The following is a 14,754-nucleotide window of genomic DNA, read 5'->3' on the forward strand; positions in this document are numbered from 1 at the left end:
CAGCACGAATGAAATTGCATCCTGTGGACTCTACATTTTTTTTCCCCCGTCTTCTTCTTCCAGATTGTCAACACTACTGAATGCACCTGTCCATTCAGAAAATGAAAATCTCTGTCTATAAAAGCGAAATGCCACTCACGCATCATCACGAAATCTCCAGAATCGTAAAGCTTAAAAACTTGAAATTTGGCACGTATGGTTCCTCTTGGCTTCTAGGTGCTCGCTAAGAAAGGATTCTTCGAAATGACCATCAGAGCATTTAGAGTATTTCCTATATTATTATTATTATTAACAGGCTCTGATGCTAAGGACTTCTACTCCCCCTCCCCAGGCTGAAAAGAAATCTCTTCCAAATGCAAAACACAAACAGAGGAGTTTCAGTTTCACAGCAGCAAGCAGCTTTAATACAGAACAGTTGAGCTAAGCCATGCCCAGGTTCCTTGCTGTCTCCTTCTTGCTCATACAGCAAACACTGTTTCAGTTTACAAACAGCCCTCAACTCCCTCACCCACTGACAGGACTCTAGCCAAGTGAATACCGATGGATGCTGGTAGGCAGAGGCAGAATTTTTTTCCCCTTATTTTCCTCCCCAAAAACTAAGCCTGACCACATAGTTTAGTAGCAAAGCATGGATATCGAGCTAGTAAATTAATAAAATGAACAAAACCCAAAGCAATGGAAGATCGGGGACCGCAGAGAACATGCCGTGAGCTGTGTTCCCTTTATGCAGAAGCTTTTGTTTCCCGTTCTTGGGTGAAGCTGCTGAAATTTTATTAGTCAGATTAAGTCCATATTGTTTATTAGGCCAACCTAAGCAAAGCCAAGCTTGGTTAACACTCGGATGGGACCTCACTGGCTAATCTCAGGGATGTGGGCTCGAGAGGCCAGAAGGGAATTGCAAATGACTTTTGTACTCTTGTCCGGAAAAAATCACGTGGATATGGCCATGAAGGAGTGAAGCTCAACTGCCAATATTTTTTTTCTTTTTACAGAAGAAATAAAATAAAGAAAAACAGAGAAAGAGAGAGAGAGAGAGATGGAGGGAGGGAAGAGAGAGGAGGAAGAGAGATAGAGGGAGAGAAGAAAGAGGGAGGGGGAAGAAGGGAAAGAGAGAAGGAAAGAGAGGGGAGAGGGAGTGAAGAGAGAGAGGGGAGAGAGGGAGGAAGGAAGAGAGATTAGAGGAAGAGAGGAGAGAGGAGGAGGGAGGGAGAGAAAAGAGAAGGAAAGAGGGGAGGGGGAGAGGAGGAGGGAGGAAGAAAGGTAGAGGAAGATTAGAGAGGGGAGGGAGTGAGGGACAAGAAAAGAAGAGAGGGGGAGGGGGAGGAAGAGAGAGGAAGAGAGGAAGGAAGGGAGAGAGAGGGAGAGAGTAGGGGGGGAGGGAGAGAGAGAAGGAAAGAGAGGAAAGGAAAGTTGGGGAGGGAGGAAGGAAGGAAGAAGGAAAGATAGAGGAAGAGGAGAGATGGGGAGGGAAAGAGGGAGAGAGCGAAAGGGAGAAGGAAAGAGAGAGAGAGGGAAGGAGAGAGAAAGAGTGTTCACACATCTCTTCCTTTTACTTCCTTTTTATTGTACCTAGAGTAAACCCGTCTAAAGATAAGTGGCAAATAAATTTAACAAACAAAGCAAACAAGCAAGAAAACAAGCGAACAAACAAGAAAAAGAAATAACTGCTTTAACTTTTCTCTTGGAGACTTAACTGAACATTCCTAGTTCAAACAACTTTGGCTATTTCTCTTTTATTGTTTTTCCTCAGCAATATCTTCCTCCGTTCTTATGATTTGCAGAATGTTGCTGACCTGCATTCTTGGGATGAGTGTCATTGTGTGACTCCAAAACTATTTTCCCGGTGTCAAACTTCTTGTTTAACCTTGCCTGGCAGAGTTGTCTATTTGGCGTAAAGTTTGGTTTTTATTTATTATCTATCTATCTATCTTATCTATCTATCTATCTATCTATCTATCTATCTCCACCTTATCTGGAATATTCATACGTGGTTAATTGTGGCTGTTTTGTCTCGAGCACACTTCACCGGGGAAGAAGCACTAGAGACAGGAAAAACGAGATAAAGGAGCCGAGGTTGAAGAGGACTCATAAAATTAAACAGATATTAAAATATTTGCAGGGAACGCAACGTAAGACGCAAAGCTTGCTGCAGCCTTGACATGTTTGATCTACAGCCTCGGAGGATATTGCTAATCCGTGTCGGAAATAAGCCATAGGGAGACAAGATTTGACGGCATCCTCAAATGTTGTGTCTATACTTCAGGCTCAGAGTAGGCCCTTGAAAGAGCCGGATTTTCAGCGTGCACGAAGGCACCTACAACACGCAGAGTAACTCATTCCCCCCCTCCCCTCCCCTGAGGATAGTAAGGGACAACCACTAATTAGGTGTCATTCCGATGGTCTGCATATCCTGTCATTCCCTACCTTCCACAGGTGGACATGGTGTTACAACAGTCTTCCTCCAAACGGGTCAAAATACAGATTCAGAATTCTCCACCAACAACCATCTCTCACAGCCCGTTGTCCGGATGCCAGTTTCAAAACACAGGTAGTCCTCAGTCCTCGACTTAGAGCCACAGTTGAGCCCAGAGTTTCTGTCGCTGAGTGATGCAGTTGTTAAGCGAGTTTTTCCCCGTTTTACGACCTTCCTTGCCACCGCGGTTCACTGAATCGTTGCCGTTGTTACGTCCCTAACGCAGTTGGCTCCGCCCACCTTGACTTGCCATGTTGGTAGGTCACAAAAGGGGAATCACATGACCTTGGCATTTATGTCATAAATGCAGGCCAGTGTTTTCAGGGCCTTTGTAACTTTGAATGGTCACTAAATGAATATTTGTAACTCGAGGACCATTTGTATCTGAATCTCTCTCTCTCCCTCCCTCTCCCGCTCTCTCTCTCTCTGTCATCATCATCATCATCTTTTAATGACCCCATAATCCCTTGTGGGGTGAAGTCTGGGCAACTGAATTGAGCTGTTTACTGGCCAGATGCCTTTCCCGCTGCCAATGCGGATTTTTGTTCAGCATATATATATATATATCTCTCTCTGTCTCTGTCTCTCTCTGTGTGTGTCTCTCTCTCCCTCCATCCCACCCCCACCTCTGTATCTCTCTCCCACACACACACACACACATATAATCTAACTATTAATCTTTTCCTTTCTTCCTTCTTTCCTTCCTTCCTTCCTATCTATCATCTATCTTTTATTGAACTTACCAAAATATAAAATGCATGCGAAAATAAAGACAGTGTGAAAACAAGGAAGGAAAAAAAAGGCAAAGAGAGAGGTGCAGGTTAAAGGGGAAAAAAGCATTAACTGCCAACTCTTCTCAGGGAAGTAGAAAAAAGATCAATACATGACCACAGCCTCTACAACAACAAACCTATCGAATCAGGACACCCCAAAGGGTCATTATTTTTCTCCTGTCTCAAGCCCCCAATCTAGAAGCGGTTTCGAGCCAGAAACGAAACTGATTAAAGCAGTTCATTTGCCACCCATTCTTTCCTTGTGGGAATTGAATACCTGAATCTCTTAAGAGGACTTGAGTGGATGCTAGATGGGCAGAAATCCACCTGGAGGTACATGAGGTGGCTACACAGGAGGAGAAGGAAGAAGTAGCCCTAAGTTGGAAATTGTCCTTACCGGAAAGAGAACAGATGTTGGAGAAGGGAGGTGGGGGCAGTGAAGATGATGCAGAGGTGGGTATTCAGCAGGTTCTGACCAGTTCTGGAGAACCGGTAGCGGAAATTTTGAGTAGTTTAGAACCGGCAAATCCCACCTCTGACTGGCCCCGCCCCCATCTATTCTCTGCCTCCCATTGAGTCCCAGCTGATCGGTTGGGTCTCCTTTGGTTGCCCTGCACAGGAGAACAGAGCTGGAAAGCAGGTTAGAGGGGTGGGGAGGGAAGGGGGATTTTGCAGTATATCCTTCCCCTGCCACGCCCACCAAAGCCACACCCACAGAACCAGTAGTAATAAATTTTGAATCCCACCACTGAGATGATTGCTAGAGTTTCATATTATTTCGAGCTTTTTCATTGGATCAAAATTGCTCAGCAGGGCTGTGGCTTCCTGTGCAATGAAAGCAGTGGTGGGATTCAATTTTTTATTTTTTTTACTAACGGTTCTGGGGGCGTTGCTAGGTGGGCGTGGCCAGGTGGTCATGTGACTGGGTGGGCGTGGCTGTGTGGTTCCCCTCCCCCCTTTTTGCAGCATCCTCCCCGTGCCCCATTTTTTTTGCCTACTAGGCCTTGGGGAAACCGCCTGGGCACTGGAAAAAAAAGAAGCAATTTGAAGACTTCTGTGGTAAGTATATCAGCGAGGGTGGGGTGGGATCAGCTGCGCTGCGCGATTTAGATGAGCTAGAAAGCCAGAAATCCCATGATTTCCTGCTTTCTGGCTAAACTAAATTGCACAGCTGATCGTCGGAAATACAGGTTTGTCCGAACTAGTAGCATTTTTTTTTACTACCGGTTCGTTTGAACCAGGCCAAACCGGTAGAATACCGCCACCGAATGGAAGGCTTCCTAAAATCCGGGACTTCTGCTTTGGTCATTCCTTGGAAATTGCCCGGCCAGAAAGCACATTTTTTTAAAAAAAAAATCCCTGGGGAAAGACTAAGGCAGCGTATCACCCGGTGGCATCTGGGCACGGGGGAAGGCATTTAAACCGTTAAAAGACCATGTGTTTCACGACAGCTGCACGCAAAGTCTCTGACCTACATATTTGCAGCAGGCCTCAGAATTCCAATGCATAAATGCATAAAGATGTCATAGCTCGTGCTGCCACTTTGAGGTCGTCCTGGGATGTTGTGGCTGCTGTTGGCTTCATGGATGAGAATCATGCAAATCGTGCACATGTCTGAAAGGGGGAAATATCATCCTACTGCTAAGCACAGAAGGGAGGAGGGAGGGAGGGAGAAGGAGAGGAGTGAAGAAAGGAAGGAGACTGTGCCAAGATGCACGCAAGCAGATACCCCGTGCTTTCTTTCCTTCCCTACTATGCACAAACACGCACACACATTCTGTGCAAATCTTTTGAAAGAGGTGCACGCAAAGCTCCACGTTTGTAACCCATTAAAGCAGCCATATCATTTCCAGTGTCAAGTGGCTTCTTTGGAAGCTGCAATCAGCCGGTGCATAATTTATGCTTTTGTGCTTCTCTCCCTCTGTCTGTCTGTCTGTCTGTCTGTCTCTGTCTCTCCCTCTCTCTTTCTCTGTGTCTCTGTCTCTGTCTCTCCCTCTCTGTCTCTCTCTCTCTGTCCTCTCTCTCTCTCCCTGCCTCCCTCCCTCTTTCTCTCTCCCTCTCTCCTCTCTCGCTCCCTCCCTCCCTCTCCTCCTCTCTCTTCTCTCTCCCTCCCTCCTCTATCTTCCTCCCTCCCCCTCTCTCTCTCGCACACACACACACACACACACACACACACACACACAGACACACACAATTAAGAACAGAAGCAGTTTTCTATATACTCCAAGTGCATACTGAGTAACGCTTAAAGCTGCATACAGGTAGATCCCTACTGAGCCTGGAATTCATGCCGCTAAGTGAGAAATCTGCCAAGTGAGTTTTGTCCCATTTTACAATTTTTCTTGCCATGTTTGTTAAGTGAATCACTGCAATTGTTAAATCAGGAACACCGTTGTGAATCTGTCTTCCCCACTGACTTTGCTTGTCGGAAGGTCACAAAAGGGGCGCCACAACGATCATAAACATGAACCCGTTGCCAAGTGTTCAAAGTTGATCGGTGCAGCCGCGGGGATGCTGCAATGGTCATAAATGTGAAACACGGTCATACGTCACTTTCTTCATTGCCGTAACTTTGAATGGTCACTAAATGAACTGTTGTAAGTCAAGGACTACCCGTATTTACAAAAAAAATGATTAAGAAAGGCAAGATAAATAAAATTTAAAAGGAAATAGTCATCTTTCTACCCTTCCAGTTTTCCAGCACGGACATCTCAGCACCTATTATCACTGGGGATTTTATATGCAGGGAGTCCTCGACTTACAACAGTTCATTTAGTGACTGGTCAAAGTTACAACAGCACCGAACAAAGTGACTTTAGACTGTTTTTCACACTTACGACCATTGCAGGATCCCCATGGTCCCCTGCTCAAAACTCAGGTGATTGACAAGTGACTCATACTTATGGCCGAGGTCACGCGATCCACCTTTGGTGACTTCTAACCAGCGAAGTCCATGGGGAAGCCTGGTTCACTTAACGACCGTGTGACTCCCCTTATCCACTGTGGTCATTCCCTCAGCCGCTGTGGCAAGAGGGGTCATAAAACGGGGAAAAACTCAACTCAACCCCAGAAGTTCTGGCCTCCAAGGTGGTTGTAAGCCAAGTTCTACCCACAATCCTTTTTCAGGGGTTCAGGGAGAGAAGCGAAGGGCACCCTGGTTTTTCAAAAGCAGCTGAATTCCTGGGTGAAAAACAAGAGAAACTTCCCTCTACCTATTGCTGGAACTTGATACTCCGAGCAGAGTAGATGACTATTTATATCCTTCAGTAGAGCAGGAGTTAAGGCTGTCTGTCTCCTGGATATACTAACTGTTGCCAGCCAGTCTACAGAATGCACAGCCACCGAAGCCAAAAGAATTATGAGCCCTCTCCCCATCTCTTCTCCTCCTCCTCCTTCGCTTCCTCCTCCTCTTCTTCCTCCTCCTCCTCCTCTCCCTTCTCCTCTCCCTCTTCCTCCTCCTCCTCCTCCTGCTCTTCCTCTTCTTCCTCCTCCTCTTCCTCCTCCTTCTCCTCTTCCTCCTCCTCTTTCAAGGGTAGACGAGAAAGGAGAATTAAAAAGTCAGAGAGAGGAGAGGACCCAACGTTTCCTAATAAAAGATGGCTTCTAAATACATTAGGATGGAAATTTAAAAACCTTTGGATGACCCCAAGGGCAGCTGGCCAGTAAACAAGCAGTGCCATCCAATCCCTCCAACTCTACCACCAAATTAAAGGGATTGTAAAAATGATTTTTTCTTTAATTAGATGCCTCCAAATTTTCATGCATGCTTTGCATGGTTTGCTATTCCTCTTAAGAAGCTTAACTATGACCACTCAAGATCTTGGTTATTTGGTTTACTCTTGTTCATATTATTTCCAGATTTACAAGACAGGTGTCATCTGAACTATTGATAGGTGCTCCATCAATTAAGGTTTTTTGAAGAAGAGCTTGGACAACCACTTATCTGGAATGGTCTAGGGTCTTCTGCTCCAACTCTGTTATTCTGGTTTATTGCATCATCAGCCAGATGTTCAGACTGGGGTTTGGCGTTTTTGTCTACCTATGGAGTCCTTTCCAAGGACCTGGGATAAGCAGATGAGGATGTTTGATGGTGTTACAGATATTTTTGTGGGATGGAAAAATAAAGCTGCCTTTTGCAATTGACTGATGGTGAATTTGTCAATGCCAGTGCCATTCAAGCAGTGCTCCAGTTGTTTTGGGAATTGCACTCAAGGCGCCTATTATTATCGGGACTACCCTTGCTTGCCTCTGCCTTAGTCATTATATTTCTATTTGCAGGACATTGTCCTTTGATATCTTTCCCTTTTATTTTGCTGTCTCCAGGTACTTCTGTGTCTATTATTATTATTATTATTATTATTATTATTATTATTATTATTATTATTATTGGTTTAATCTTCAATTCAATTCACCATCTGGGACTGGTAAATAACTAACTGTTCAAATCCTAATCAAGGACCTAAGAGCTGTTAAGGTAACGGAATATATGGATAGTTCCAAGTAAGGTTGTTTATTTTTTATTTTTTGCAACATCAGGATATTCAGGTTGGATAAATTTAGGATTTCCATGTATTTGGGAAGCCCTTCGGGTATCGCTCCATTGGTACAACCATTGGTTTCTTCCTCCATAATCGCTCAACTTCACTTTGCAAGTCACAATATTCTCAATTCCTGCATCACCTGGCATTGCAATATCTGTGAACCAGACTTTTTTTTTTTCTGTTCTCAAACATTTTTCCAGAATGAGCAATTTAGGGTAGAGAAGCACGAAAACAAGTAGGATCCAACTTTCCCATCGACTGACATTTATGAAGACTTTGGGAAGAGATGCAATTTGCAGAGGAGCAATCAACAATTTTTAGGGAGGGAATCCCAGTTATGAAAAGTCAAATTATAGGTACAGTAGAAACTGTGGGAACGTTGAGTTATGAACATTACAGAACCAGTTAGAAGATGTATTAAGGAGGGAGGAAGTGAGAAAGGGAGGGAGGGAGGGAGGGAGGGAGGGAGGGAGGAAGGAAGGAAGGAAGGAAGGAAGGAAGGAAGGAAGGAAGGAAGGAAGGAAGGAAGGAAGGAAGGAAGGAAGGAAGGAAGGAACATGGGGAGGGAGAGACGGAGGGAAGGAGGAAGGAAAAGTATTGGAAGGGAGGGAGGGAGGAGGAAGAAAGGGAGGGAGGAGGAAGGAAGGAAGGAAAGAAGGAAGAAGTATGTGGAGGGAGGAAGGGAGGAAGGAAGAAGTATGGGGAAGGAGAGAGGGAGGAAGGAAGAAAAGTATAGGGAGGGAGGGAGGAAGTAGGAAAGAAGGAAGGAAGGAAGGAAGGAAGGAAGGAAGGAAGGAAGGAAGGAAGGAAGGAGTATGTTGAGGGAGGGAGGGAGGAAGGAAATAAATATTTGATTTACACAGTTCCTAGTCCACATTTCATTATTCTTATTCAGGCACTTTAAAAAGGGAACTCTAAACTTTCCTGATTGTCTCCACTAAATCCATCCCAGATTGTGTGGCTCCAGCAGGCACCCACATATTTAGCACAGATGTAAAGGAGACGTTGATGCCATCTATGCAATATCAGCACGGGGAGGCCCATCAGGACCAGGGATGGGATGACTAATTCCATTTTTATAATGTCTCCATAGGCCAAGCATGAAAAACATGGGGGTTGGATGTGCAAACATGAAAATACCAGATTCCAACAGAAGGGAATATTTGTGGCTCAGGGTTGAAGTATGTGGTGTCTTGGTACTCCCTGATGATGTTACCTAGCTGGGTAATGAAACGTCTGCAAGAAAACAACCAAGCTCAGAGAGCACCAAGGACTCCACAGATATCAGCTTTCCCTCTGCTTGGGAGCTTAGTGAAGAGATTGAGAACACAAGCAAATCAGATTTAGATTTGAAAGGATATCAGGATTGGTTCCCAGACTGTTCAAGATACAGGAGATTATTATATAAAGAGCCAGCTGCCTGTTCCCCTTGATATTATTAAAAAAAAAAAAAAAACCCAGGAATTATAAGAAGATAATTAAAAAGGAACTAAAAAAAACCTTGTGTCCTAATGTATTGTGGAGAAATATGTATTTTTAACGGGAAATATTCAGCTGTTGCAATTCTAGGAAGCAAAAGACACTCTGCTCAATAAATGTAAATTCTTTTCAGTTTCCGTCCATTTTAAAGAGCCTAACATCTAATTGTTCCCAATTTGTCAAAATAAAATAAAGAAATCATGAAGCTTCCAACTTTAAAATGCACATCGGTCCTAAATAGGAAGTTGTCAAGTTGTAACCTCATTCATTGTTGTTGTTTTGTTTTGTTTTGTTCATGTCAGTAAATCTTGCTAAACAAAACACAGTGAAAATCTTGTTTGCAAACACTGTTTTAAGTTGGAGGCAGCTGCCAAGAAACCTGTTATTGTTTGGGAGCTCCAATTCCTCCCCCCACCACAAAGGAGATATTTTTCATTTACCTGTTTTATGCACTGCAGTCTGTCATTAGTCTGCTGTATGTGTCTGTCCATAGAATTCATTGCGATTGTCTCCACTTCAGTTCTACCTGAAAGCCATTAAAATCCCTCAAGCTGTAAGATATGAAAATAAAATAAAATGAAAATTAATCACGAACGGAACAGTTAAGTTGCAATTCTGCAAATTCTAATCATGTGATTTAAGATCTTGAATGTTACCGTTTCTTTAAGGGAAAGATTTGTCCCTTTTATCTATTTCATAAATAACCAGAGCATAAGGATATAGGAACAGCTACTCTATTTTATATTTTGGGAAGAGTGTCTTTTCTTAGTTTGAGCCTAAATCTTCCGGTTATTATAGCCACCGGATTCTCACAATTTCACTCCAAAACATTTTTTCTTTGTCCTTATCTCTTCCCAAAACTTGTTCTTCTACTAAATTGGTGAGAAAAAGCCTTTTTAGAAGATGAAACCTGGAGCAAAACATTAATATAATTAAACCCATAAACGATATATAGTTAACTCCCAGTCGTGAAATCCCATTGAAACCATACATGCAGAATTGTTTTCTTATGCACACAAAGAGAATTTTAATTCTACCTGAATGAAGCTTAAATCAATGTTCATAGAGCACATCCATTGAGATTGAACAGGTGCATAGGATTGCAACCTTCCTAGCTAGCTTCCAGTAAGTAAAGCCAATGGGGGGAGTTTGATTCGCTTAACGACTGGCTAGGAGACGGGGAGTTCTAGTCCCACCTTAGCCATAAAATTCAACTGGGTGACTTTGGGCCAGTCTCTCTCTCTCTCTCCCCCCTCCCTCTCATACATTCCCTCTCTCTCACTTTATCTCTCTCTCCCTCCTTCCCTCTCTCTCCCCCTCCTTCTCTCACACACTCCCTCTGTCACTTTATCTCTCTCTCCCTCCTTCCCTCTCTCTCCCCTCCTTCTCTCACACACTCCCTCTGTCACTTTATCTCTCTCTCCCTCCTTCCCTCTCTCTCCCCCTCCTTCTCTCACACACTCCCTCTGTCACTTTATCTCTCTCTCCCTCCTTCCCTCTCTCTCCCTCTCTCTCTCTCACACACTCCCTCTCTCTCTTTATTTTTCTCTCCCTCCCTCTCACACACTCCCTCTCTCTCTCTCTCTCTCCCCTCTCCCCCTCTCTAACACACTCCCTCTCTCTCACTTTATCTCTCTCTCCCTCCTTCCCTCTCTCCCCCCTCTCTCCCGCTCCTTCTCTCACACACTTCCTCTCTCACTTTATCTCTCTCTCCCTCCTTCCCTCTCTCTTCCTCTCCCCCCTTCTTCTCTCACACACTCCCTCTCTCACTTTCTCTCCCTCTCTCCTCCCCCCTCTCTCACACACTCCCTCTCTCTCACTTTATCTCTCTCTCCCTCCTTCCCTCTCTCCCCCCCTCTCTCTCCCGCTCCTTCTCTCACACACTTCCTCTCTCACTTTATCTCTCTCTCCCTCCTTCCCTCTCTCTTCCTCTCCCCCTTCTTCTCTCACACACTCCCTCTCTCACTTTCTCTCCCTCTCTCCCTCCCCTCTCTCACACACTCCCTCTCTCTCACTTTATCTCTCTCTCCCTCCTTCCCTCTCTCCCCCTCTCTCTCCCGCTCCTTCTCTCACACACTTCCTCTCTCACTTTATCTCTCTCTCCCTCCTTCCCTCTCTCTTCCTCTCCCCCTTCTTCTCTCACACACTCCCTCTCTCTTTCTCTCCCTCTCTCCCTCCCCCTCTCTCACACACTCCCTCTCTCTCACTTTATCTCTCTCTCCTCCTTCCCTCTCTCCCCTCTCTCTCACACACTCCCTCTCTCCCTCCCTCTCTCTCACTTTATCTCTCTCTCCCTCCCTCTCTCCCCCCTCTCTCACACACTCCCTCTCTCTCACTTTATCTCCTCCCCCCCTCTCTTTCTCAACCGAAACCAACCACTGGATTGTTGTAGGAGGAAGGAAGAGTCGTTTTGTGTATTTGCCACCTTGAGCTAGTGGTAAAAATAAGAAAGGCAAGATATGAAACAAGTAAGTAAATAAAAACAAAATGAACAATCCCTCTTCACCCCAGAAAAAGGGAAGTACATATAAAAAGCCACCTTGGAACCCGTGGGTGGTTGAGCTCCTATGCACCGTGTTCACAGCTTTGTGTGTTAGGTTTTTATTATCTTACCCGCAAAAAGCTCTTTTCCTACCCATTCGCTGGAAAGCCCCAAAGGTTCAGCTGGGATGCTACGCATGGAAAACACACCCCCTGCAACCGAGCGCAACTTTCCCTAAGCTGCCAAGCATCGTCGGCTCTCTCTGTTCACATTAACCTTTTCCTCCGATAGGCTGGAGCTTTATTTATAATTCACTGGATGGAGGAGGTCTGAGAAGCATCCATGCTGCCGGGCAATGGGTCCTGCACATGCAGAAACACACACACGCACAACGCGCGCCCCCCTCCTCCTCCTCCTCCCCGCCAAGGCTGTCTGGAGGCCTCTCTGATAGCGCTTCCTCCGTGGCTCCTGACGGATTAGATTGCAGAGAAAGGAATTTCACTCTGGCAATGAGGGGCCTCTCACATAACCAACCCTCGTTCTTGTTTTAGACACAACCGGGTTTGATAAAGCGAGGCTACCAGTGAATTGTGATGCTTTGTGAGCACACACCCACACACACCTCAAAACAGGTGCCTTCATTAATTCTTAATTTTGGAATCATTCCTCTAGTACAGGCGAGCAATTCTTCACTGTGTTTGTAGTAGAAAGCTTTTTTTTCTTCTTCTTAAGCTTCAGCCCAAGAATGCTAGAGAATTCCTAGAAGACCGGCTTTTAAGACACATCAGCCATCAGCGGACAAAGGGGTTTAAACAATGTCTGCATACCATTCAGAAGAGAAACTCCAAAAGCCTAAAAGGGGAAAATATAAAGAATTCCCAAACTCAAACACCTCCTCCCCAGTAATTCACACCAAGTTTACTACTAGACCAAGAAGTAAATAGTCAAACTTCCTCCCCAGTAATTCACACCAAGCTTACTACTAGACCAAGAAGTAAATAGTCAAACTTCCTCCCCAGTAATTCACACCAAGTTTACTACTAGACCAAGAAGTAAATAGTCAAACTTCCTCCCCAGTAATTCACACCAAGTTTACTACTAGACCAAGAAGTAAATAGTCAAACTTCCTCCCCAGTAATTCACACCAAGTTTATTACTAGACCAAGAAGTAAGTAGTCAAACCTCCTCCCCAGAAATTCACACCAAGCTTACTATTAGACCAAGATGTAAGTAGTCAAACCTCCTCCCCAGTAATTCACACCAAGCTTACTACTAGACCATGAAGTAAGTAGTCAAACCTCCTCCTCAGTAATTCACACCAAGCTTACTACTAGACTAAGAAGTAAGTAGTCAAACCTCCTCCCCAGTAACACCAATCTTACTACTAGCCCAAGAAGTAAGTAGTCAAGAAGTAAACAATACCCCCATCAAGGAGCTATTGACTCAGACAAACAACCGAACAGCACACAACACACAATTGACTCAGACAAACAACACATAACATACAATTGACTTAGACAAACAGCCAAACATCACACACAACAGCCTAATTAATAAACCACCAAGAACTGGCAGTTTGACCCTCACTGGTTCAAGGTTGACTCAGCCTTCCATCCCTCCAAGGTCAGTAAAATGAGGACCCAGATTGTTTGGGGGCAATGATGCTGACTATAAACTGCTTAGAGAGGGCTGGAAAGCACAGTGAAGTGATATGTAAGTCTAAGTATAAGAACAGCCTCACCAATACTGCCAGGGCAATAACTTATGACCACAATTGAGCCCAACATTTCTGTGGCTAAGTGAGACAGTTGTTAAGTGAGTTTTGCACTGTTTTACAACTTTTCTTGCCACCGTTGTTAAGTGAATCACTGCAGGTGTTAAGTTAGTAATACGGTTGTTAAGTAAATCTAGCTTTCCCACTGATGTTGCGTGTCAGAAGGCTGCAAAACGGGATTACATGATGCCAGAACTCTGCAACCGTCATAAATACGAGTCAGTTGCCAAGTAGTCTGAATTTTGATCTCGTGAACAGGGAGCTGCTGAAATGGTTGTCAATGTGAAAAATGGTCATAAAGTCACTTTTCCAGTATTGCTGTAACTTCAAATGATCACTAAATGATCCATTGTAAGTCGAGGACTACCTGTATATAAAAGTAAGAGAAAATCTCATTTCTTACTAGCACTGATGATGTTACCTAGTTGGGTAATGAAACACCTGCAAGAAAATAACCAAGCTCAGAGAGCACGGAGAATCCCACGATTCAATTTTCTTCTTCGTGATTTAATACCAGTTGATTAGACCTTATTAGAAGCGTGTTCACCCAGAAGTTTGTTTGTAGGACGCTCAAATAAATCTTAAATTTAATTATTCAGCATCTGGCAAAGACACTGAGCTCTTAACGGAGACAAGTAACCAATTCAGCAGCAATCCAAATTAAAAAAAAAAAATGATACCTTACTTGCATGTTAATTGCTCAGTGAAAATGAACAATATAAAACAAATAATAGAAGTTAAAAGGAGCTCCTGGAGGACTCTATAGACAATCTTAAAAGGTCCTTGGACCCGACAGTAAGAGCATTGATGTTTTAACTGTATTCTGGGGACCATAGGCTTCCCTGGGATATCATTAAGAATTCTTTGGTACTGACAGAAGAGAATATGTGTAGGTCAGGGTTGAGCTGTGCGGTCCTTGATCTCTGGCCTTGGTGTCTACGGAGATTCTCAATCATCAAGGACACAGTTGTCCTTAAAGTGTGTGTCTGTGTGTGCTTCCAAAAGGCAACTGGTAATTTTTCTTCAAAAATGTTTCTCTTCTTGTCCAAGAAGCTGAGCTGAAGAAGCAGTTCTTGGACGAGAAGTGAAGCCTTTTCAAAGAGAAATAAACCAAGGAAGCCTGGCAGGATAAAAAGACCAAAGGTGAATCATTCCTGAAGTGCCTTTACTTAAGTGCCTAGATAATCACCCTGGCAGCCCAAAGTTGTCGGAGCTCAAGACAATTACTGGAG

The 14,754-nt window shown here is 44.2% G+C and overlaps 1 protein-coding gene across 9 annotated transcripts in view; it reads right to left on the reverse strand.

Annotated features, from left to right (window-relative positions):
* ZMIZ1 (zinc finger MIZ-type containing 1) overlaps window positions 1-14,754 on the reverse strand; it is a 385,595-nt gene that overhangs the window by 120,368 nt on the left and 250,473 nt on the right. For all 9 annotated transcript variants that reach the window (XR_015743665.1, XM_087933818.1, XM_087933824.1 and 6 more), the window contains one exon: window positions 9,707-9,817. Coding sequence is in view for 8 of the 9 variants with exons in the window: in XM_087933818.1 (XP_087789944.1) it covers window positions 9,707-9,766 (60 nt within the window). In the remaining variant the exon portion in view is untranslated. The remainder of the gene's footprint in view (window positions 1-9,706; window positions 9,818-14,754) is intronic.

The sequence above is a fragment of the Pseudonaja textilis genome, chromosome 4 (assembly GCF_049901715.1).
Source record: "Pseudonaja textilis isolate UNSWEBS1 chromosome 4, rPseTex1.2, whole genome shotgun sequence".
Lineage (NCBI taxonomy): Eukaryota > Metazoa > Chordata > Lepidosauria > Squamata > Elapidae > Pseudonaja > Pseudonaja textilis.